The 24,852-nt window shown below is 43.9% G+C and overlaps 1 protein-coding gene across 9 annotated transcripts in view; it reads left to right on the top strand.

Annotated features, from left to right (window-relative positions):
• Positions 1–23,341, top strand: part of LOC309515787 (uncharacterized protein C7orf78) — a 46,039-nt gene extending 22,698 nt beyond the window's left edge. For 4 of the 9 annotated variants that reach the window (XM_082193987.1, XM_082193986.1, XM_082193985.1 and 1 more), the window contains exons 2-8: positions 248–329; positions 9,355–9,418; positions 11,275–11,736; positions 15,941–16,025; positions 18,452–18,600; positions 21,613–21,693; positions 22,953–23,341. In XM_082193987.1, coding sequence (XP_082050113.1) covers positions 11,296–11,736; positions 15,941–16,025; positions 18,452–18,600; positions 21,613–21,693; positions 22,953–23,225 — 1,029 coding nt within the window. In that variant the 5' untranslated portion in view covers positions 248–329; positions 9,355–9,418; positions 11,275–11,295 and the 3' untranslated portion in view covers positions 23,226–23,341. The remainder of the gene's footprint in view (positions 1–247; positions 330–9,354; positions 9,419–11,274; positions 11,737–15,940; positions 16,026–18,451; positions 18,601–21,612; positions 21,694–22,952) is intronic. The other 5 variants (XM_082193992.1, XM_082193990.1, XM_082193991.1 and 2 more) reach the window with 2 other exon arrangements.
• Positions 23,342–24,852: the final 1,511 nt, after the last annotated feature.

Here is a 24,852-nt window from a genome sequence, read left to right as displayed (position 1 = left end):
GTACCTAATTCTATACCTCTGAAATCAGTGAGGCTGGCAAGATTGGAGCTACCCATTGCCAAAGTAGAAAAACAGAAGAAGGGAACGAACCTGTGGGCCTCCAAACATTGCTGACCCCGTCTCCCATCAACCCCAGACAGCAGGGATGATGGTCAGGGATGTTGGAAAGTATAGTCCAACAGTATCTGGAGGACCACAATTTCTCCATCTCTGCCGTAAACTGATTAGGACATATTGCTGTTTTCAGGTTGACAAACAAGGGATTTGGACCCTCCGTTGCTATAGGGAATCACCATGTGGCACAGGATCTACAGTACAGGTGGGAAGAGGTAGGTCGTTCTATGTTATTAACAGCATGTGCATCCCATGTCAATATCTTCAGATGTGATGGGTGTGACCCCACGAAGGCAAGGCCTTTTTGGTGGTGACTCCTCAGTTGTGGAATAGGTTCTCCAGGGATCTTGGCTGCCACCTAGCACGCGACCTTTGGAGCACAGATTGAAGGCAATTTTATTCTCTCAAGCTTTTAATCAGTGATGTACAATTGACTCCTGCGTTTGCTATTTCACTCATTTTATTGCTTACTTTTATGGTGGATATTGCCGTTTGGCTTCAGCTTTCAATGTCACTTTCTAGCTCAATGTTAATTGTTGATATTAAACCTTCATTCGTAGGAGCCTTGGGCGCCACTTAAATTGCAACATGCGATAAAAAACCCCAAACTTTATAATAAGTAAATCACTAATACATAGTTCTTTAAGCTGGTATTATTTCCATTTAAAGGACCGATAGATTAATCTTGGAGTCTCTGAAAACGGAACATTGTGTGTTGTTTGATTTGCAGTTTCTTTAACAGTATATAGATTAGGACTATGCAGCCTTAAAATAACACTATTGAACTCTGAAACTTAATGTCTCTTAGCTCTGGCCTTGAATCTGAGGTATGAAGGGATTGTTTAGGCTATAACAAGGGGTGTCTCTAAATTTCCCACTAGAGATCCTGCTTTTAGTGTTGGCAGTTCCAGTCCTCTGAAATAGGCACCTACTGCAGAAGTTGATTTTGCTTAAGAAGGCTGTCCCGAAGTGTGAAATATTAGGAAATACTAACTGAACATTTGTATGAATTGGTTTGTTGTTTTTAGAGTTTGTGGAAATGGGTTTGATTGTTTTTAGAAATTGTGTTTTCTGTACCGGCAACCCCTGATTTGTGTGGGGGTTGCATTCTAGGTCATTGTATGTGACGGGGAAGGTCTATAAGCCTGGTCTACCCTACTCCCACCCCCAGTCCTCACCCCTTTTCTAGCCACTTCCAGGTCACCACGATGTGCGCAGTTGCGCACATATCAAACGCATGTAAATCGATCATTACCTGCATTTTGTTTTTATCTTGTTTTGCATCACTTTGATGGCCTCAGGCTGCAACATGGTTTATAGACTCCTAAGATCATTACGTCCAGGGTCTGAAATTAAGTACTTGCACCTCTAGTGAGAATCAGGCTCCCCACTATTTAATTAGTTATGGAAAAACAAATTATGTATTGAAGAATGTATTAAGTATGATGTATGGTTTTTGCCAGTGAATATAATAATGTATAATCTATAGATTAAGCTAACATGGAAGGGTTGACCCAAACTTGGTTGCAACCTGAGAATCCAGGCTGTAGGTATTTTTAGCTGAAGATGGCGCAAACATCCTCTTTAATTATCTGTAACAAAATCTCCTAATCCTGTATCCTCAGGAGATGATGAGCAGTCATCAGTTAACCCCATTTAATATACGGCTGTTTGAAATGAGAGGAAGTCTGTGTAGTCAAGCATTTTCAGCACAGTGAAATTGAGTAAAAAAAAAAAGTAATATAAACCTGTCGGAAAAAATATCAGGAAAAGTAAGTGCTAGGATGATGGGGGCCTACAGGAAACAGATTGAATTATTTACACACATAAAATGATAATGCAGTAAATATATCCGGAAAGCCGTGGCTTATCCTTTATACACAACAGGTTCCAATTAACCTACAGCCTGTGAACATCCAAATCCATTATATTCAGAGATTAGGAAAGAAAATGTAATTGATTTAATGGTAACTTAATGGCACATAATTTTATACCATATTAACAACAATTAGATTTTCCCCCATCCTGTTATGGGATGGCGACTGTGGAGCAGTAGTACCACTGCTTCTGTGTGTTTTTAAAAATTCTGTCAGAACTTTGAGGGCTTTTTTGGGGTGGGGTGAGGGAAAGGATTTGTACAACTCAATCCTTCTCCATACTGAACGTTTAAGACAAGTACCATGTTATATTGGGTTGGATCCCGACAAAAGCTGCAGTCCGACCTAAGCCCACTGAAGTGCCACCGAACCCAGGAGGACTTACTTCCGAGTAGACATGGTTCGGATTGCACTTGTTCTCCAATGAAATCAATGGGACATAAGTTAGGATTTAATTACCCATTGATAAATCCAGGTTGCGCAATTAAGGTAGATTTAAAGCTCTTACACAACAAACCCGCTTCCCCCTCCCATACTCATAGCTGTCAACAGTTCCCTTTTCTTAAGGGAAATTCCCTTATTCCGAATAGGATTCCTCACAAGAAAAGGGAAAGTTGACAGCTATGCCCATACTGGATGGGGAAATGCGCTTGAAAGTGCAAGGGAACACCTGATTCAATGTTGTCTACCCTCTCCACAAGCAGATCAGCACAAATGATCCATAAATAACAGCCAACATTGCTGAACAGCAACTTCAGGCAACCAAACAAGAATGAACATTCAGTAAGGTTATCTGGCAGTGACTTTAGTCTGTATCCAACCAGTTATGTATTATCTCTCCCCCCCCCCCCACCTTCCAGTTGTCATAGTTTTATTTGGCATGTATACTATCATTCAACTTCTCAAACTGTACAAGCAACAATAACTCCCCCATGGACCTTTCTGGACCTTTTGCTATAAAGTGTGAATCTTGGGTGTCTTTTTTTGTTGCCCCTGCAGCTGTTGTTTTGGAAGACTCATGCCAATAAACCAATGCAGAAGCCCATAGGCACATCTAAGATGGCTGCTCACGCTGGTTACATGGCATGATCAGGAGGACTTTCCATCCTCCAGGTGGTTTGGTGCAGAGAATACAGCAGCACTACTAGCCCTCATGGAAACATCCAGTCCTTTGAAATTGTAGCAACAGAGATGGTATCCTGTAGTTACAAATACACTGCACAGGAATGTCTACCAGAACTCAAAACCAGGCATAGGCAAACTCGGCCCTCCAGATGTTTTGAGACTACAACTCCCATCATCCCTGACCACTGGTCCTGTTAGCTAGGGATGATGGGAGTTGTAGTCCCAAAACATCTGGAGGGCCGAGTTTGCCTATGCCTGCTCAAAACTATCAATCTCCCTCTTTATAGGACAGTGTGTCTGCACCTTGGGTGATGATGTCCGCATAGAGCCTCACAAAATCCATCTTCTAGCTCTACGTTTTCTGGAACGCAGAGCATGTTTCGCGGTGGAATCATGTAATCCTAGAATATACAATTGTAGAATTGGGAGGGACCCTGAGGATCATCTAGCAGTCCAACCCCCTGTCAGCTGTCTCATATGGGGACTGAACCTGCAACCTTAGTGCTTGTGTAATCACTCTGAATAATAATAATAATAATAATAATAATAATAATAATAATAATAATAATAATAATAATTTATTTATACCCCACCCATCTGGGCAGCTCCGAACATAATATTAAAAACATGATAAAACATCAAACATTAAAAACTTCCCTAAAGAGGGCTGCCCTCAGATGTCTTCTAAAAATCAGATAGTTGTTTACTTCCCTGACATCTGATGGGAGGGCCTTCCACAGGGCGGGCACCACTACCGAGAAGGCCCTCTGCCTGGTTCCCTGTAACCTCACTTCTCGCAGTGAGGGAACCGCCAGAAGGTGTCTCTGGACCTCAGTGTCTGGGCTGAACGATGGGGGTGGAGATGCTCCTTCAGGTATACTCTTTCAGATTCACTTTAGCACTATCTCTTTTTCACAAGTACTTCATCATGGGGGGGGGGGGTGGAATCTAAGGACCAGGGATTTAATGTGCCCCCACTCTGGCCTCCGGCACCTTGCAGTGCTCACTAGAGATCTGCCCCCACCCCCGTCACCGGGCCAAACCTCTGACCAACTTTGTTCCAAGTCCTCTATGAACACTTTTGGCTGGCTGGAATGTGTCCTCAAATTTGATCTGCTTCTACTTTTTGAGGATGGAGGATGGCTCTGCGTGTTTGTGTTTGTCGAAACCTCTGACTTTTGAATGGCAAGGAAGTTGCATCCATTGCCCTGCCCATACTTGCATCTGGCTGCACCCATCTTTGACTTCTGGCCATGTGCGACACTGAAGGGATTGCTGCACTCCTACCTTGGCTGCATTCACACCATAAATATAAAGCACTATGGTACCACTTTAAAAAAATCATAGGGTCATCTAGTCTAACCCCCTGCCATGCAGGAATCTCAGCTAAAGCATCCATGACAGATGGCCACCCAGTCATGGCTTCCCGCAAAGAATCCTGGGACCTGTAGTTTGTTTGAAGTGCTGAGAGTTGCTGGCAGATCCCTATTCTCTCCTCAGAGCTAACATTCCCACCCAGAGAGGTTTAACAATCAATCCTTCTTCACAGGGAACTCTGTGAGGGAGAAGGAATACTTTGTTCTGTCTTTCTTTCGTCTTTCTCCAAACTGGATGCCATTGCCTCTTGCTTTTATTCATTTCACAATATTTCTGCTTTCATTTAGATGTAAATAAATAATGCCTTGGGTTAGAAAAAGATCAATTTATTTTGCAGAACTATTTGTGGTTGCTTTTCTAATTTTTTTCATTATTATTATTACTATAGCAAGCAATACCCTGCCATCTAGTGGAGAAAAGAACCACCCAGTTTTACACTTCTGATGATGCCGAATATATGAATTCCCTTCAACTTTAATACACAGGAATCAATCCTTATGATTAGGAGTTAATATCATGCTCACGCATTCAGATTCATGCCTGCGATCAATAAATTTGGGTAGAAAATCTCCGGCTAATGCTAGTTTGATACCAGTACTTATTCTCAGCTTAAATCACTGTCACATCAACTATTTAAAATGACAACTTTTATACATTTTAATATTCTGTGCATTTCATTGAAGAAGAAGAAACACAGTAAGAGCAGAAAATGGAACTCTGAGTATAAGTAGTGAGTCATAAAGTGAGTCATAAAGGCTCACTATTATATGTATATCATCCTTTTGACTTGCAGGTTTGTTATGTGATGTGTTAGTGGATGTGTCCATCTTGCTCCTAGAAATGTTTTTTGTCTTTAGCGTTTCTTTGCTTGCAGCAAATTGGTTGCCCTATATTTCCTTTGCCGCTGGTGCTCCTTGGAGTTTTGCATGTCACTGATGATGGCAGTGGCATAGCGTGGATTGTCAGCACCCGGGGCAAGGCAAGTAATTTGCGCCCCCTAACCCGTAGATTTGCGCCCCCTAACCCGTGGATTTGCGCCCCCTAACCCGTGGATTTGCGCCCCTAACCCTAACCCCCAGATGTTGCCCCCGGTGCGGCCGGCCCCCCCTGCACCCCCCCACGCTACGCCACTGGATGATGGTGATGGTGTACAACCAGTGCTTTTTTCTGGGGGTACAAGATGCATACCCCTAAACATTTTGTGAATCTAAGTTTGGCCTCATTGAGGGGCTGTATGAGTAGGAAGATGAGAGTACACCTAAACATTTTTTATTTTATTTTTTAGAATAAAAGCAGTGCTGGCTGTGCGAATCCGATCCGAGCCGCTGGGTCGCCGCCCACTGTGGAGGGGGTGGGTGCCAGGCATGCGGTGCGGAGAGAGAGCGAGGGACTATCTGGGGGAGGGACAGTGCAGCGGCCGCCCAGAGCAGCGCTGAGCGCGGGAGAGAACCACACCAGACCAGACCAGGCAGCAGCAAGAAGAAGCTGGCAGCGGCGGCAGGTTAGGGGTTAGGGGGCGCAAATTACTTGCCTTGCCCCGGGTGCTGACGACCCACGCTACGCCGCTGCTAGAACTGCTAGATTCAGACTATGTATTCATTTGGTATACACACACACACACATATACTGTGTGTGTGTGTGTGTGTGTTTGTGTATACACACACACACACACACACACACAGTGGAACCTCGGGTTACGTACCATCCTCCTTATGAATGCTTCGGGTAATGAGCTCTGCTAACCCGGAAGTAGGTGTTCCGGGTAGCAAACTTTGCCCTGGGATGTGAGTGGAAGTCACGCGGCAGCAGGAGGCCCCATTAGTGAAAGCGTGCCTCAGGTTAAGAACAGTTTCGGGTTAAGAATGGACCTCCAGAACAAATTAAGCTTGTAAACAGAGGTACCACTGTGTGTGTATATGTGTGTGTGTGTGTGTGTGTTTTGAGACTGCAGACTGAAAGAATAAAGAAACTTATGGTTTATTACGAATGGCAAGCAAAGCCATTGTAAGTACAAGCTTATATGTGGCCATCATGGAGTCATAACAAAAGACAGAACACTAACTGACTGAGAGAGGAGGAGAAAGGAAGTAAAGCCTGAGAGAAAACAAATCATCAGCAAGGGAAGAGAAGGTTGCCTTTCTGTTTATTGCCTTCCGCTGGTTCAGATAACTTACTGCAAGTGTTGCAACTCCCAACAGTACTGGCACTTTTCTATTTTCTATCTGCTGTTCCTGGAGACAGGACTAGGTTTCCATATTTTAAAACTAGGTCCATTGGCCATAAATTGTGGAGTACTACTCAAGTACAAAGGAACTAACTGGGCAAAAGGTATACCATACCCTCCAAAATCTTCTGATGAAATGGGGGACTTCCGGGTTGGCGCCATCGCCGAATGGCGGACTCCCTCCGAGCTCCGGAGGGAGTCTGCTCGGCAGGGGCTGGGTCCTACCGCGCCGGCGACGCGGGGACCCTTAAAAACCACGGGCACGGAGCCCGTGGACATGGGGACTCGGCTGGTACCGTCAGCGCCCTCCCGACTCGTGAAGGAGCCTTTTTAAAGGCTACGGATCGGGTGCCGGGGAGCGGCGTGGTACTGTGAGTCTATCGCTTCCCCTGCCGAGCGCAGCCGCATGCCATTCGTCGGAGAGCGCTGGCTTCTTCCACTTGAAATTCGGACATTTAACAACAACCCGTGAGTAATTGGGTAACCGGGTATAAAAGGAGGAAAAAAAGGAATTTTTTTTCGGATTCGGCACGAGCGGGGGGGATCTAAAAAGGAAGTCAGTCCCCTCCCTGATTGTAAACATGCTAAAACAAGGACTGAGAAACCAAGATCGATTCAGAAGTTTATTGCTGACAAAAATATCAACTCCACGATGGGATACTACAAGAATTGTGCTGGAGGAGAAAAGTCGAGGGTGAGAGGGAAAAGGCAACCCCCCCCCCTGGGAACCGGGGCGATTCAGAGAACCTGGCGGAGAGAGATGGAGAGTTTGACAGCTGTCAAAGTAGCTGTCAAATCTTGAGAATACAAAGAGGACTTTGTTACAAGTATTTTGCTGGTTAATTTTGATACAATTGGACATAAATATGGATACAAAATGTCGGGGGGAAAAGAAACAACAACTTGACTTTTGGATTAGAGGACACAAAGTTACTGCAACCCCCCTAGAGGGGCTTTGGGACATTACAAGTGGCGTATGTGGAAAACTACTGTGGGATGTGTACTGGTCTTAGCTTCTGGGAAAGTAGCAAAACTGAAATATTGTTTTGTCTACAGAGGTGACAACACAATAGAATCTTTCTATTGAAGCAAGGTAGGAACTGGACGTAAGTTTCTGTTCCTGAATAACAAACCTCTGTAGAGATACTAGATTTCAGAATAAGAATGGTTTTGCAGCTGAACAAGATAGAAACCTGAGAAAGTGAGAAACAAAAGAACAAAGGACCAACTACGCCACGGAAAGAACAATGGGAGGAGCAAAAATGACCAAGGGAAATTAAAGGCCTCTATTAGACTGGATTTTTGAAATTAAACATTATCAAAACAAGCAAATTTAAAGAAAACAGGCAAGATGGATTGAGAAAAATTTGGCTGTGGACTTGAGACCTCCAGGCCGACAACATACAGACTGATGGACATGGGGAATCCAAACCGGGGAAGGGAGGGGGAATTCTAGAATCCAAAGGCTATGTAACCAACTTTTGGAATCTTCTTCTATCTTCTATCTTTTATCTTTCTATATAACTTTGGTATTTTGATTTGACATGTTTTGGAAAAAAAGGGGGAATTCGTGGAAGGAAACGGGGTAGATCTTGGGGGAAAAATCTTTGTTCTATTTTGTTAAAGATGAGGAGTGATGTTAAGATTGTAATTTAAACTGGCTAATAGGTACAACATATTAGGTTTAAATTGGGAACGAGAACTTGTGGAACCAACGTAGGGAAAGGGGAATACAGTCGGGAGGGGAAGGAGGGAGTCCCAGAAAGAAGGTTACGAAAACAAGGGTTTAAAATTGGTCTTTCTTTTTCTTTCTTTTCTCTATCTTTTCTATTTTTTCTATTCTGTTATTATTGAAAATTTTAATAAATATGATTATAAAAAAAAACAAAAAACAAAATCTTCTGATGAAATGGGGACGTCCTATTCCATAATAATAATTTTAGTATTTGTACCCTGCCTATCTGACTGGATTGTCCCAGTCACTCTGGGCAGCTTCCAACATATATATTATATAAACATTAAACATTAAATAACTTCCCTATATGGGACTGCCTTCAGATGTTAACGGATAACTGCATAACCTCCAACATTTATCCAATGTAAATAGGGATGTCCTAAGGAAAAGTTCAGAAACTGGGATGGCTTCTGTAAATCCGAGATTGTCCCTGGAAAATAGTGACACTCGGAGAGTCTGTTATATGGGAGAGAGCTTGTCCTATAAGAACAGGAATAAAAAGACTGTCTTTATGCCGGTTCTCTCTCAATGGCCTGTTTCATCTTGTTCATTTTCCCTCAGTTTCATTTAGCTCAGTGAACTTTTCTGTTTCCTAGCATTTGAAAAAATAGCCTTGAACTGGTGTAGCTTGTTGCTAGGTTTCAAGCTCATTTTATACAGCCAAGAGAGGCACTCTTTTCAGGGTTGTTTTTCCCCTCTTTTTTGAATTTTGAATGACGTCCTGAGGCAAGAATTGTCCTGTTACTTAGCAACCCAGATGGGTTGAATACATTTATGCATTCAAACCTCTTTGTATAACAAAAAAGAAAGAAAGAAAGAAGAGCACAAACATATCCCAGAACAAACATTGCTGTTATGAGACTCTCCTCTCTCTGTGTGTGTGCTTGCTTTGCTCTAACCAGGGCTGCAAAAGGAAAAATGTGATCTGGCATGAAACACTTGGGAAAGGACTTGGCTTTAGAGAGGGTGAGTAGAATCTCCTTGCTTCTTCAGCTCTGCCTCTTTTATAAGGGTTGCAGTTTTACTGTTATTAATAACTAGGGCAACACTTAACAGAATTGTGATAGTATCAGGGAGAACTGTGTATATGGCCAGAGGAGATTTCAAAAGTTCTCACCACAATTTCTAAAAAATGCAAGTTTGTACTTTACAGCCTACTCCATGTCAGGTTCAGAGTTCCTGGGCTGATATACAAATCCCAGAACAATGTAGGTCCAGGATAGCTTAATATAAAGCTCAAACACTGTGATCATCTGAAGGAATGCAGTTAATTGTACCCGCCTCCCACTCCTCCCTGTAGCAGAGGCCCGCCTGGATGAACTACAGGCTGGACATTGAGTGTTGCTGATTCCATTCTTTGGAACACCTTCCAAGAGAGATTCAGTAAGCATCCTTGCTAAGGACTTTCAGGTGTCCTGTCAGGGAACTGACATCAGAGCATAGTGGAGAGGCGAGGCTCCCAGATTCTGCAGGAGAGGGGACTAGTAAGGGAAGAGAGAGAACGTCCTCTGGGGAAAGAAGTCCAGGTGACACCAGGAAGAAGGGAGAGGCAGAGAGCAGTTCGGAGGGGAGGCTCCGAGACTCTTCCAGTGAAGTCAGTGGAGAGGGTGGAGGACCACCACTCGGCACGCCCACTCTGCGCAGAAGGCTTCCGCGCAAAGAGGCGAGGCGAAGGTTGTCCATTAAGGAATTCTTATGCTGGAGGAAATTTAGGAGACGCCCACTCACGGATTCTGCTAGCGACTGAGCAGCAGCGCAAAGGGCTACTCAGTCAGGGAAAGACACAACCACCCCTAAGCAGTTTGGAACGGCTGGAGGTTTACACACAAGCAACCCCCTTTCCCGTGACATGTCCCTTGCAGACTTCTTTAGCTGACAGGCCTTTGCAGTTGTCTAGTTTTTATTTTTGCTTAGCCGGTCACCTTAAATATTAACTTTTAAACAGTGTTTTGTGTTCTAACCATGTACACCACCTTGATATCTTGGCAGTACAGATATACTTCTATAAAGGCATAAATATCTGGCTGCGAATATATCTGCATATGGGAATACAAGCTAGCTATTGATTGCATTCTTCCTTCAGGGAAGGAACTTTTTTTGTTTTGTTTTGCATTCTTGTTGGGTGGGGGGGAAATGTATGTGGTGATGTTTTGCTAGGTACCATGTGTTGCCACAACCCCAATTTCAATTTGCTCATTGCCTGAGCACAACTTAGTACAGTGATACCTTGGGTTACATATGCTTCAGGTTACAGAAGCTTCAGGTTACAGACTCCGCTAACCCAGAAATAGTACCTTGGGTTAAGAACTTTGCTTCAGGATGAGAACAGAAATCGTGCTCCGGCAGCGCGGCAGCTGCAGGAGACCCCATTAACTAAAGTGGTGCTTCAGGTTAAGAACAGTTTCAGGTTAAGAAAGGACCTCCGGAACGAATTAAGTACTTAACCCGAGGTACCACTATAATCAGCTACATTCGGAATAAAAAAGTGCTTTATATGCATTATAATACTGTGACACCAGATGGCGCTGTGGAGTCCCATCTTTCACAAACACGATTTCCCTTGATGAAGTTTACAGCGTTTTTAACTGAAACACTTTTTTGATGTGTCTCAATCCAGACCTAGCCAGTTTTTTTCGAGGGTGACTTCTTCTGTCAGCCCAAAGGAAGCGATGCAGCATGCTTATTTTCATGGGTTGTTGCTGTTGTTTTTAAACAGCTGTTTTCTGCAGAATTGTATTAAAAATAAATTTGTATGATAAATCAGTAATAATCAAAATCTTTCTTCTTATTCCTCTTCCTCTTTACCTCTTTACCTTGTTTAGGCATAGAGCGGCGAATGCAGAATGTTCCCCAATATCCATGCTGGGAACCAATCGAAGTGTACTTTCGGTTTGAAGAGGATATTTGCTACGAACCTGGAGTTAGCCTTACAACGAGATCGAGTCAATGAGTCTCAGCCACTCACAGCCCCTCTGGAAAAGGATAGCTGCCTAAAACAACCTCCCGATTTCAGCTACAGGCTTTATATCACCCGAGGCCTTCTCAGGAAGCCGCGAGGAAAGTCGAAAGAGCTGGGGGAAAAATCGCCCCCAAGCACGGTGCAGGAAGAGTTGCAGAGGATAAGGTCCAATTTATTTTTCTCCATCGTGGAACGCGAACAGGAGCCCAAGATCATTACAAGGTTTCCCCACATGGGTCCCTACGAAGCCCAGCTAATGTTCGTGAAGATGGGAAAGTTCAAGAGCAGCAAATACCAAGATCCAAAACCATTCGACTATAGACAGGTAAAGGGAAGGATGAATTGAGATAGAGGCAACTGGAAAAGGGTGGCCTTTGGTGGGGAGGGGGATCGAGGCAATGCGCTGAACCAGGTGTGGGTAGACTACAAGGCTTCTGGTTTATTTCTACTTTGTGCTGCCCCAGAGGTATTGGGACATTTATGCACAATCTCACTTTCAATACCGTTTACACAGTTTTGGGGTGGACATACTGCTTTGTTTCCAGTCAATGCATGTCCCATGACTTCTTGCTTAAAACATTTAACTTTTCATACTACAAATGTTCCGGGTTTGTTTGACTGTTTCCCTGCTTTCATTGTGCTGCAGCGCAAGACTGTCCCTCCAGACAGCAATAGCAACTAACACCAGGGAAGCTTCACAGAGCAACTAATAAAGCAAAATGACCTATGGATGGTCCACAGCATAAATCTACCACAAATGCATTATTGTTGTGTCAATGGCATGTTGCAGAATAACCTGCAAACAACAACAACCAGCCAAGATGGGGTGGTTTATTTCTTTATTTGTTTTAACTATACGGTCGTACCTTGGTTCGCAAACACCTTGCGAGTTGAACGTTTTGGCTCCCGAACGCCGCAAACCCAGAAGTGAGTGTTCTGGTTGGCGAAGGTTCTTTGGAACCCAAACGTCCGATGCAGCTTCCGTGGCTTCCGATTGGATGTAGGAGCTTCCTGCAGCCAATCAGAAGCCGTGCCTTGGTTTCCGAACGTTTGACTTCCGAGGTACCACTGGAGTTCTAAGATGTACAAGTTGGAGCCAAGTGTTTACACAGTGGCTCAGTCAGACAGATGTACATATAGAATTGAAAAAGGCTAAAGGGTACTTCTGAGAACATGCTTGGCCCAGTAATTTGCTTTTATCACCAGGGTGGGTTTCTCCCAGAAATTCAATCCTGGCCTGCCCCCCACAAGTTTTCTTCATTTCAGCAGTGAGAGAGGCACATATTTTCATTTGATGCTTTTCTTAAGGAGCCAGACATCAGAAACCCTTGCAATCTAGCTCAACTCACCTAGAAATCTACCATTAAAGCTTAGTTATCCTTCTGCCTTTACACATAGGGATTGGGGGGGGGGGCTTGATTCCATTCTCCTTGAAAGGTGAACCTACCTAATTCACACTTCCCGAAATAATACATGAATCAAAACACAGCCATCCTTTGAAATTTGCATTTCTCCAAATTTTGCAGTGTGCTTCTCCGGCCAAGGAATATGTAAAAAAATGCATGTACTAGAGGAATGCATGCATATAAAACCATGAAAGACAATAACATACAACAGGAATACTGCTTTGCAAAAATGTCAGTATTGGGCAAAATTGTATGCTACAATGCTGATGAATTTTCATGACTTAAAAAAAATAAACTAATGTGAAGAACCAAAATAAATATTAGAAAAATGAGAAAGCGAGAGAACCCTAAATTGAAAGTTTCGCCTATCCCTAACTATATAACACAGAAGCTATATCATTTCTGTTTTGTGTGTCTATAACAGGCATAAGCAAACTCCGGCCCTCCAGATGTTTTGGAACTACAATTCCCATCATCCCTAGCTAACAGGACCAGTGGTCAGGGATGATGGGAATTATAGTCTCAAAACATCTGGAGGGCCGGAGTTTGCCTATGCCTGGTCAATAAAGTACACACACACACCAAGAAACAACACAAGCAATAGAATTTAGTGTCTCCACAAGATGGCACTATTGCAACAAATGCTTTGGTCAAATGAATTCAGTGATGTGGATCACATTTATCTTTTCCTTATAGTGTAGTTGGGTTATGTGGTTATATTAGCCTTTGAAAAATGTCTTTGAAGCCTCAGGGCTCTTCAGAAACTTTTTAAACATTAAGATCTTCATCTTCAATCATGGTACTCTGTTGGTGACTGGATTTTTTCATGAGACTTAAATTATTTTATAGAGGCACATTAATGTCCAATACAGCCATTTCTGGGGACACGGGTGGCTCTATGGGTTAAACCACAGAGCCTAGGACTTGCTGCTCAGAAGGTCAGTGGTTCGAATCCCCACGATGGGGTGAGCTCCCGTTTCTCGGTCCCTGCTCCTGCCAACCTAGCAGTTCAAAAGCATGTCAAAGTGCAAGTAGATAAATAGGTACCACTCTGGCAAGAAGGTAAATGGCGTTTCCGTGCGCTGCTCTGGTTCACCAGAAGCAGCTTAGTCATGCTGGCCACATGACCCGGAAGCTGTATGCCGGCTCCCTTGGCCAATAAAGTGAGATGAGCACCGCAACCCCAGAGTCGGCCACAACTGGACCTAATGGTCAGGGGTCCCTTTACCTTTATCTCATGTCCAATACAGCCATTTCTAATGCATTCCATTGTTTTTCTCCATTCAACCACAACACAAATTAACAGGTTAACCCTCCCTGTAGTATTAAAAAACCCCCCGATATCATTACTTTTATCGCACCGAACATTTAAGGTTGCAGCTAGGACAGGAGGCCTTTCCACCTGGTCCTCAGGACTCTTCTTAGGTTTCGCCCCTTCCCAGGCCAAACCCCTCACTGGATCTGCCCCCTTCTTGAGTGTTTTGCCTGGAGGATGCAGAGGTGTAGGGCAGTTCTGAGCTAGATGGACCAACAGTCTTCCTCAACAGAAGGCAGCTTCCTATGTCCCTATGAGTGTTTCTGGCTGGCTGGAATATGTTCTTCAGCCCTTACTTCAATGAAGGACAGAGAAGGGTGCATGAATACGTGTAGGAAGTAGCCTACCATACAAAGGTAAACTTTAGATTTGTTGCTCTCCTACTTTTCCCTCTCATCTCATGTACCACTAGCATGCAGCAGGTTACTTAAAAGAAAATGTGGCGCCAAGCAGAAATGGGTCCTCAGAACTGACTTAAAAGTTTTTTTTTCATTGAAAGACGACCCTGCTTATGTGGTCACATGTGAACCTTATGATATTAACAAAGGGCAGGTGTTTACTAGCAGAACCGGTTAAGAATGTGTATACGGAGATGAGGTGCTTTGAAAAGCTAAGATTAGCATTTCCTTACTAAACTTACTGGATAACTTATTCCTGCCTTAAACCAGGAAGTGACTGTATATTATTAACGACAGCTGTGTGTCTTCTGTTGACTTTTGAGAGCCTCATAAGTTTACAAATCAGTTTTATTGATGTTAGCTGAGCAGTTTAACAACTGAGTATGTGGCAAGAAATGAGCTCTGTCCGGTTCCAGGATCACTTCTTGTTTGTTTATTTATTTTAGAGAATCTCAACCTTTTCAGACCCATGACCCACTTTTACCCCAAACATGCATTTGGAGACCTATTTCTTAGTCTTTTATCACATATTTGCAGTGCTCCTGTTGCCACCCACCTTAAATCAGGCTGCCACCCACTAGTTGAAGACTACAGTGGTACCTTGGTTTATGAACTTAATCCGTTCCGGAAGTCTGTTCTTAAACCAAAGTGTTCTTAAACCAAGGCATGCTTTCCCATAGCAGCAGGAGACTCAGTTTACAAATGGAACACACCCAACAGGAAACAGAACATGTTCTGCTTCCAAGGCAAAGTTCACAAACTAAAATATCTGCTTCTGGGTTTGCAGCGTTCTTAATCCAAGTTGTTCAAAAACTAAGCTGTTCTTAAACCAAGGTACCACTGTAGTGCTGTAAAAGGATCCCGGTGTTGCCTTGAGACTGAAACACAACAATACAAAAAAAAAACCAACACCAAAAAACCGCACCCTAGTAACATAAATAAATAAAACAAAATACGGGATATAAATCCATTTAAAAAGCAGTATGAAGGAAATGTAGAACAGCTCACTTATTAAAGCTATGTACACACTGCATATTTAAAACACATGCCTTCCCACCCAAAGAATCCTGGCAGCTGTAGCTTGTGAGTATGCTGGGAATTGTAATAATGTGAAAGTTAAACTACAGTTCCCAGGATTCTTTGGGGGGAAGTCGTGTGTTTTAAATGTGTGGTGTATATCTATCTGTATAGCCTTTGCTTTAAAAGTACGGTGCCACAGCAGGAGGTAAAAAAACCTCGACAAACCTAAAAAAATAAAAGCATGGCAAAATAAAATAAAATAACCCTGTTTGCTATATCTACAAGGAAGTCGCTGTGAATGGGCAGTAAGAATGACAAGCGCCAAAGCATTGCTCCCAAGTTGTTTGCAGCAAATCCAGGTGTTCCCTCTCCATGTTTTTCCCTGTGCAGTATGAGCCAGATAGACCAAATTTTGTGACCAGCTATGCCAGAGACCCTCTGAATCTAAAGTTGAAATCCCAGGGTTTAAGCAAAGGTAAGTCCTCGCTGATCTTCAGAAGTAGGTATGACACCCGTTTCATGCATCAGAGGAACATTATGGTTTGAACATCATGTTCTCTCAGTAATAAATTGGATTGGGAAGCTTGTGTTGTGCTGGACATAGGGTGTGGTGTGGGATGTGGCTCTCAAGACTCTCTCCAGGCTGCGCTCCCTCCTCCTGGTCCTGCTTTGCACCCTCCTTCCTTGGCTGAAATATGTCCTTGAAATCTGATAATGCTTCTTACTTACTTGGGTGGAGGATAGATAGGGGTGTATGAGTCGATATGCTATATACTGTTTAGCGGCCTACGGTATAATTGCACTTGATAGCTCAGTTGGTTAGAGTGCGGTGCTGATAATGCCAAGGTTGCAGGTTTGAGCCCCACATGAGACAGCTGCCTATTCTGGCATTGCAGGAGTTTGGACCAGATGATCCTCAGAGTCCCTTCCAACTCTAAAATTCTATGATTCTAGAAAGGTAACATTAATGTCTGCTGCTCTACCAACTTTTGCTGCTGGCCCTGCCTCCCACAGGCCTGCAGCCCTCAGAAGGTTGCCCACAAGACAATGTGGCCCCCATCAGCTGAAAAGGGCTCCTCATCCCTGTAATAAATAATAGAATCGTAGACTCATGGAGTTGGAAGGGACCCTGAGGATCATGTAGTACTGCTGACCTATCCTGGAAGTTAAAGAGGGTTGCAATTGGCTCCCAGTATGTTTCCGAGCGCAATTCAAAGTGTTGGTGCTGACCTTAAGGCCCTAAACGGCCTCGGTCCTGTATACGTGAAGGAGCATCTCCACCCCCATCATTCACTGAGGTCCAGCGCCAAGGGCCTTCTGGCAGATCCCTCACTGTGAGAAGCAAAGTTACAGGGAACCAGGCAGAGGGCCTTCTCGGTAGTGGTGCCCACCCTGTGGAACGCTCTCCCATCAGATGTCAAAGAAATAAACAACTACCTGACGTTTAGAAGACATCTGAAGGCAGCCCTGTTTAGGGAAGTTTTTAATGTTAGATGTTTTATTGTGTTTTTAATATTCTCTTGGGAGCTGCCCAGAGTGGCTGGGGAAACCCAGCCAGATGGGTGAGGTAGCAACAACAACAACAACAACAACAACAACAACAACAACAACAACAACAAATTATTGTTGTTGTTGTTATTGTTAAACTCTGATAGTATTAATCTTCATTAAGCAGACATATTAAGTAGTTGGCCCTCACAACAGCCATTATTTCCTTTAGGGAACAATAGTATTAAAGGTTAGTTTCTGGCATATTTATAACACAAAACATTAATGCTAAGATTCTCATTTGACTGTTTATAACACTCAAAAGTCAACATATCATTACAAGCAGGTGATTGTGAAGCTTGACTAGGGCAGTCCAAATCTTCCTCTTTTGTTCGTATACCCCAGTTGAATTTTTCTTGCCATATTTGACTATGCTGCTGCCATTTAGCAGTGTACTAGGTGCTCTGGAGAATGTGTAAGTGGCACTGATAGACGCGTTCAGAACTGAACATCTACGCTAACTGGTTGTGATCTATGGAGCAGCAAACTCGGCAGAAGGCCGAACACCTGCTGTTGCATTTACAAAACTTCATGCGAATATGTGTCCACCTGTTAGGTAAATGGGATACAGAAAGCGGCACAGGTGTATGATGTGCCTGGTGCAACTCTGGCCGCTGATCCTTGATTTATTAAGATATGCATGGCACTTGAGTATAAAAGCAAATAATTTTAATGTGGTTTGCAAAATGAGTAAAACAATGGAATTATCAGTAAAAAAAAAAGTTAAGAACAACTATTCAAAAAAAATTTTTTTTTGGGGGGGGAACCCCACCAATAAGCAAAAAACAACAACCCACCCCAGAATAAAACCTATATTGATGTTCTACCTATCTTGGTAGGCTTGCCTAAATGAAACTGTTTTACCAGGCACTGACTAGAATACAGAGAAGGCCCCTGGCTGTCCCCTAGTTACTTTAAATTTATTTGTACGCTTTTATACTAATCTCCAGGCACTTTCACACCAGTAATCCAACATCACACCCTTTAATAAATCTTCCCAAAATCTAGTAATAGTTACAGTGGCAGACATTGGGCTCTCAATTTTTTGTGTCACCCTGTGCAATGCTAAAAATTGGCACACACAAACCCCACCTCTTATGCTCCCTTCTGCATAGTTGTTCTGGCACCCCTTGTGGTTCCTGGTGCCCAGGGAAGCCAGACCGGTGTGGCTCCCTAAAACTCATTAGTTGCTTTGGCTGCAATTCTATTAGTCCCACTGGCTCTTGTGGGACTTACTCCCAAGCAAACACCATAGGATTGTGCTGCATGCACTTTCAAATCCTTTCCCTTCAGCAGCAATGCACAATACGGATTCTGAGCCCAAACTGCCTTTTGTTTGCTGTCCCTTTTCAGTCCACGGACTCCATCCTCTCACAGAAGAAAAAGGGGGACCCCAATCCAAGGAAAGATTCACCACCTGCTACAAGCCTCAAGAACTCAAGTGGGATTCGAAGTTACTTCTGCCAAAGGAGCCTTGGCCTACTAAACCTGTTTCCTTCACAGTTAGTACAACACTCCATAATTCCCTTCCCTTCTTCGCATCTTCTTCCACTGAGCTCATATTTGGAATAGAAATCTGTGGGTGTTCTGAATGGTTGTGTTTTTTTTTTTAAAAAAGTAAAATAAAATAAGGGCATTGCTTTGCTGGAGTACTTGGAAGTTTCTGCAAAGCTGATAGCTAGCCAGATTCTAACCTAAGGTGATATAATTAGAAGACAGGCTGTGGGTTGTTTTTTTAAATGTCTGTCTCATACACAGGTTCTCACAGGTGGAAGATATTTGTAGGCCTGCTGCTATTTATAGTTTTGTTTGAAAACTGTAACTGTTTCTCTTGCAAAATGCCATGAACGACACTGTGTTGCTTTACGCCATCAGATATGGGGATACTTTGTAAAAAATTTTTTTTTTTTAGAAAAAGCAAAATATATACTGTAGAACCTTGGGTACATTGGCTACATTGCAGGCTGAAAGGAACAGATTCACCCAGTTTTCCAGGGATCAGAAGTGACTTGGGCTTTCTGACAAATTATAGACTTTTCCTAATGCGGCATGAATGACTCTTGTGTTGTTTTAAACGGAAACAAGCCAGAGCCATTTCAGAATGTGGGAGGCGTAATTTTCCTGAGCTAGTCTTGGAGATTCAAATGCATGTTGGCAAATAGTGTAATAGCATATGTAGAATCTTGCCTACTGTTGATATCACTTGAGCTGCAAATGCTCTTAAATTATAATCGCTAATACATGTGGAAGAAAATTCCATTGTAACCAGTAAGGCTTCCATCTGATTCCCTGATATAGATATGCTGTATTGGGGATAAGGAACCTTTGACCCTTCAGATGTTTCCAGACTACAATTCCCATAATTCCTGAACTTTGGCCATGCTGGCCAGGGCTGATGGAATCCAAAAACCTCTAGATGACCACAGGTTCCCCATTGATGCCCCATATAGAATGCGGGACCTCCCGGACATTGGGTGAGGATGCCCGTATGCACATGCAAAGTTTTGGATCGTAGCTATGAAGATATCAGTTAAGAATTTTTAGTCACTTTAGGGAATAACATACTAAGATTATGTCGTTTATGGTGAATGCTTGAATTTGTTCCTGCTTTGTTTAGATGCTACACAAAGTAGGTATAATCACAGATGCATGTATTCATGTGCCAGCATTTGCTGGGCAGCACAGAACCCAACTTTCTGATGCAGAACCTGGTTTAGCAACTTTTTAGAGCTACATAGAAAATAATGGGCAGATATTTTTCTTGCAAAGCAGGGCCAGCCCACCTATGAGGCAAGGGGAGGTGACTGCCTTGGGTGGCAGAATAAACAGGGGCAACAGATCTGGCCTCCAAGGCATGCATTGCCCACTGCGGTGCGCTCCTTGGAAGCTGGGTCTGCTGCCTCCTTGGTAGCACCCCCCATGCCAACTCTATAGTGGTCTCTCTTGGCTAATAGGAGGTGCTGCTGTTCTCCTCCCTCCCCTAGGGAGGAAATAGCAAGGGCTGCCTTCTGGAGCCTCCTAGGCTCTGCATCTGCCTAGTGCAGGCATAGGCAAACTTGGCCCTCCAGATGTTTTGGGACTACAGTTCCCATCATCCCTGACCACTGGTCCTGTTAGCTAGGGATCATGGGAGTTGTAGTCTCAAAACATCTGGAGGGCAGAGTTTGCCTACACCTGGCCTAGTTAGATTCAGAGTGGGCCCCTCCGACCCACCATGATTCGCTGCTGGTTAGGTGCCCTGTACATTATCCTGTCCCTCCTGTAAGTTCAGATGTTTACTGCTGCCCCCAGCCTATGCTTTCTGTTATTTTATTTCTTCCTCTCTCTTTTTGTTCCTCTGTGTTCAGCTTGATTTTTTAAATTTAAAAAACACATGGCATATTTTTATGCATTGTGAGAAATCATATCACAGTACAAATCTTGCCAGTCCTCTGTATGGATGATTGGATGAGGTGCTTCCTGTTGTTGTTGAAGGGACTTCAATCGCTTGAAACGAAGCACACATCATGGAGGCTTTCAGGAACTTCGGCTTTGCCAAGAAACTGCAGGAAAAATAGTGCCAAAACACAAACATGCCACCACTGTTACATAAATGGATTGCTAACACCCCAGTACGAACCATGTCTGCTCTGATGTAAACCCTGTGAATTCAGTGGGGCTTATTTCCAGGCAAATGGAGGATGACAGGGATGGTGTAAAACTAGTTTGCTCGCACCTACTCTCCCCAAACCCCTTTGCATTTTCATGTCAGGCGTGTACTGAATGCCTGAAGGAGCGTCTACACCCACATCACTCAGCCCGGACACTGAGGTCCTCCTCTAAGGGTCTTCCCTCACAGCTAGAAGTGAAGTTACAGGGAACCAGGCAGAGGGTCTTCTCAGTAGTGCCGTCCTCCCTGTGGAACACCCTCCCCTCAGATGTCAAGGAGATAAAGAATTTAGCAACTTGTAGAAGACATCAGAAGGCAGCCCTGTATCGGGAGATTTTTAATGATTGATGTTTTTATTATGTTTTTAGATATGCTGCAAGCTACCCAGAGTGGCTGGGGAATCCCATCAAGATGGGCAGGGTATAAATAATAAAACAACTATTGTTGTTGTTGTTGTTGTTGTTGTTAGGCTTATATCTGCTGAGGCCAGTGCTCCTCACAGGCAACCACAGATATGTGAGGAGATAGGCCTTCTGGGGAAAGTTTTTTGACAGGCTCTCATCATATTTGGCAACTGTGAAGCACTAGCATTAAAAACACTTGAAACAGGCTGAGTACATATCCTCAATAGTAAATGGGTGTCTGTATGATATTCAGTTTGGATGGGTATTCAATTATTGCAGCTAAAGCCTTTTTTGCCAGTAAATGTTATGTATCTTCCCTTCAGGCTATGCTTATGTTATAAAGCCTAGCTGCAGAGCAAGCCCCTTTCGTTTTAAGACGTTTGATATCTGTGAATCCCCTTTTGGTTAAAACCATGCCCGTCAGTAGTTTTCTTATATTGTTTTAATGATTTTGTCTTCAGAGGCACAGAAGCCAACGAGCTGCACACAGTGCCTTTCTGGAACGTGTAGAAGAAACGCTAAGCCAGCTGTGGTTGAAAGAGGTAAGTTGCCTTCAGGAAATCTAGCAACCCAGTTTTAAACCAGTTTATTCCCCTCTAAGGAACTCTTATGGTATAAAGTACAGAGAATATTTAGACAACTCCCACCAGTTCCATTCAAGACACAGAGAGCCACAGGTTCCCCACATCAGGGGAAGAACTGAAGGAAAGTTGGGATAGAAGTTGTTGTGGTGGCTAGTTGTCCTTGGGACTGTTCAGGCGGAAGGCCGGTAGATCAGCAGTAGGTAGAGTCAGAGCCAATGACAGGCAGTGCCACCTCCTGATTGGTTCTAAGTAAGAAGACAGGTGGATGGGGGCTGACTGAGGACAGACTGACCCTAATGGACTCACCCAACTTGCCCTAATGGACCAGCCTCCACTGAGAAGAAGTGAGCAACGTGCTCCAGGAACACACTTGCAGCCTTCATAAAGGTGAAGGTAAAGGGACCCCTGACCATTAGGTCCAGTCGTGACCGACTCTGGGGTTGTGGCGCTCATCCCGCTTTATTGGCCGAGGGAGCTTCCGGGTCATGTGGCCAGCATGACTAAGCTGCTTCTGGTGAATCAGAGCAGCGCACAGAAACGCCATTTACCTTCCCGCCAGAGTGGTACCTATTTACCTACTTGCACTTTGACATGCTTTTGAACTGCTAGGTTGGAAGGAGCAGGGGCCGAACAACGGGAGCTCACCCCATCGCGGGGATTCGAACCGCTGACCTTCTGATCGGCAAGTCCTAGTCTCTGTGGTTTAACCCACAGCGCCACCCGCGTCCCCCTGCAGCCTTCATGGGTCACGTAAATAAGGACATATGGAGAGTCCTCTGCATCGTGCCAGAGGCCCATCTAGTCCAGCTTCCTGTTCTCACAGTGGCCTTATGGGAATCTGGCAAGCCAGAACTGAGCACATGAGAACTTCCTCTTCCTGTGGTTTCCATTCAGAAGCCTTACTGCCTCCAGCTGTGGAGGAAGAGGAACAAGCATTGTGGCTGGTTGGTAGCCATTTCCCCCATGAATGTGTCCGTTCCTCTTTTAAATCCTTCCAAGTTGGTGGCTACCACTGCCTCTTGTGGCAATGAGTTCCACAGCTGAACTGCACTCTGTGTGAAGCAGTGTACCATTTTATATGTCCTCAATCTGCCCAAGTGTTGGCTTCATCGAATGCCCGTGAATTATAGCGTTGTGTGTGCGAGAGAGAACGAAATTAGGCAGGCTTTCTAGATACGGATGTTGACCCTTTGTGACTTTTCCTCCCTGCTTTCCAGGCAGCCCAGAAGCAGGCCCAGGACAGAAGAAAAGCTGCATCTAGGCTGAGGCAGAAAACGCCAAGCACAGCTGTTTCCACTGAGAGCGATATTGAGATGCAGCAACAGGCCGGCAGGCAGCAGGAAAAAAGCCTGCAAAAAGGACGGCTCTCTCAGCCACCACCTATGGCAACACTGGGGTTGCAACTGTCAATGCATATAAAAGCAGAACCTTTGGGCTTCTTGCTGCCAAGTGGCGTTGCCCAGAGTGTCGAGGAACTGAGGTGCAAATAATGAGGGGGAGACCACAGAACACTCAGTAAATACCTGGACTGTATTATGCTCATTGCTGCTATTCTAGTGCCAGTAGGGTTCTGTATTGCAGGAGGATAAATCTCATCCTCTCTTTAGCACAGTGAATCTAATAATTGTAAAAAATAATAATAATAAACAAACATACATACAAGTGCAGCAAGGGGTGGTTTTCTCTATATAATACACTCCCACATCTAATGGCACTCAGGAGTGTTTTGCTAAAAATGATAAAATCAAAACCACCAATCCGTATTCAAATAGGAGGAAATTAGCAATATATATATATATATATGCAGGTTTTGGTGTCTTCGGGTGTCTTCCCGTGTAAGAGTCGGGGTGTCTGTGCGACGTTTCGACGAAGTCTCACTCGTCATCTTCAGGCTGGTGCTTTCGGCTTCTTGTTACTGGAACAGAGCAGAATCTGGTGTTTGAGTTCCTATAAATACTGTTGAGGGGTGTGGTGTATAGCCTCCAACGTTCTGGGCAGAGAGGAAGTTCCTAGATTAGTGTGCCTTTTCTTCTTTTGTTCCTTAATTACTACACAGATCTGGCTGGCACAAGGCACAAAACCACAGCTCGCCCCTATACACGAAGCCAAGCCAGAGCACAACTAAATGCAGCACAGCCATCTTCTCAGAAAAACTCTTCACAAGCTCAAGAGGTCAAGACACAAAAGCTTTAGCAACTAATCTACACTTAATGACCCACCCAGTGGTATTCAGAATATCACTCATGAAATCACTCAAGATATCCCTCAAGTAATTAAGGACCTCGTCGAAACGTCGCCCAGACACCCCGACTCTTACACGGGAAGACACCCGAAGACACCAAAACCTGCATTCCTGTACCCGTGAAAATCTACGAAAGCATATATATATATATATATATATATATATATATATATATATATGTTAATACTGTGAGAATGAAGTAGAACTACCTGACATTCAGGAGACATCTTAAGGCAGCCCTGTTCAGGGAAGTTTTTAACGTGTGATATTTTATTGTATTTTTGGTTTTTATGGAAGCCGCCCAGAGTGGCTGGGGAGGCCCAGCCAGATGGGCGGGGTATAAATAATAAATTATTATTATTATTATTATTTGGAGAAGACAAACTGGCCTGCTGCAGAATCTGCACCGTGATGGTGTGAAAGCTCTGGGATAGCTCAGATTCCTGCATTGCGGGGGTTAAGTTAGATGACCCTCGTGGTCCCTTCCAACTCTATGATTCTACGAAGCATGTCTCACATGAGGTGCTTCACAACACCTGTACCAGTGTGGGGTAGAGAAACAGGCTTTGAGCACAGCAGAACGAGCAAACAGAAGCACACAGTATGTGAAATCAGAGGAACAGGCTAGAAACAGGTGAAAGTTGATGTGCCCTCACAGAATAATTTCACACAGGCTTCTGATTGCAATGATAGTTAATGGCATCCTTCATCCCAACTAGGTATGCCTTTGAGGCATGAATTTGTGTAGCACATTCAGAGATTTGAACATGTTGTTTTGATAGAGCATATAAAGATGGGTTTGGATCAGATGGATTTGATATGCCCTACTTCATATGGGGGTTGGCAACCTTTTTCAGCGGGAGAGCTCTTCTTTA

Source organism: Podarcis vaucheri (genome assembly GCF_965113315.1).
Source record: "Podarcis vaucheri genome assembly, chromosome: 12".
NCBI classification, from domain to species: Eukaryota; Metazoa; Chordata; class Lepidosauria; order Squamata; family Lacertidae; genus Podarcis; species Podarcis vaucheri.
This window is presented reverse-complemented; position numbering and strand designations above follow the sequence as displayed.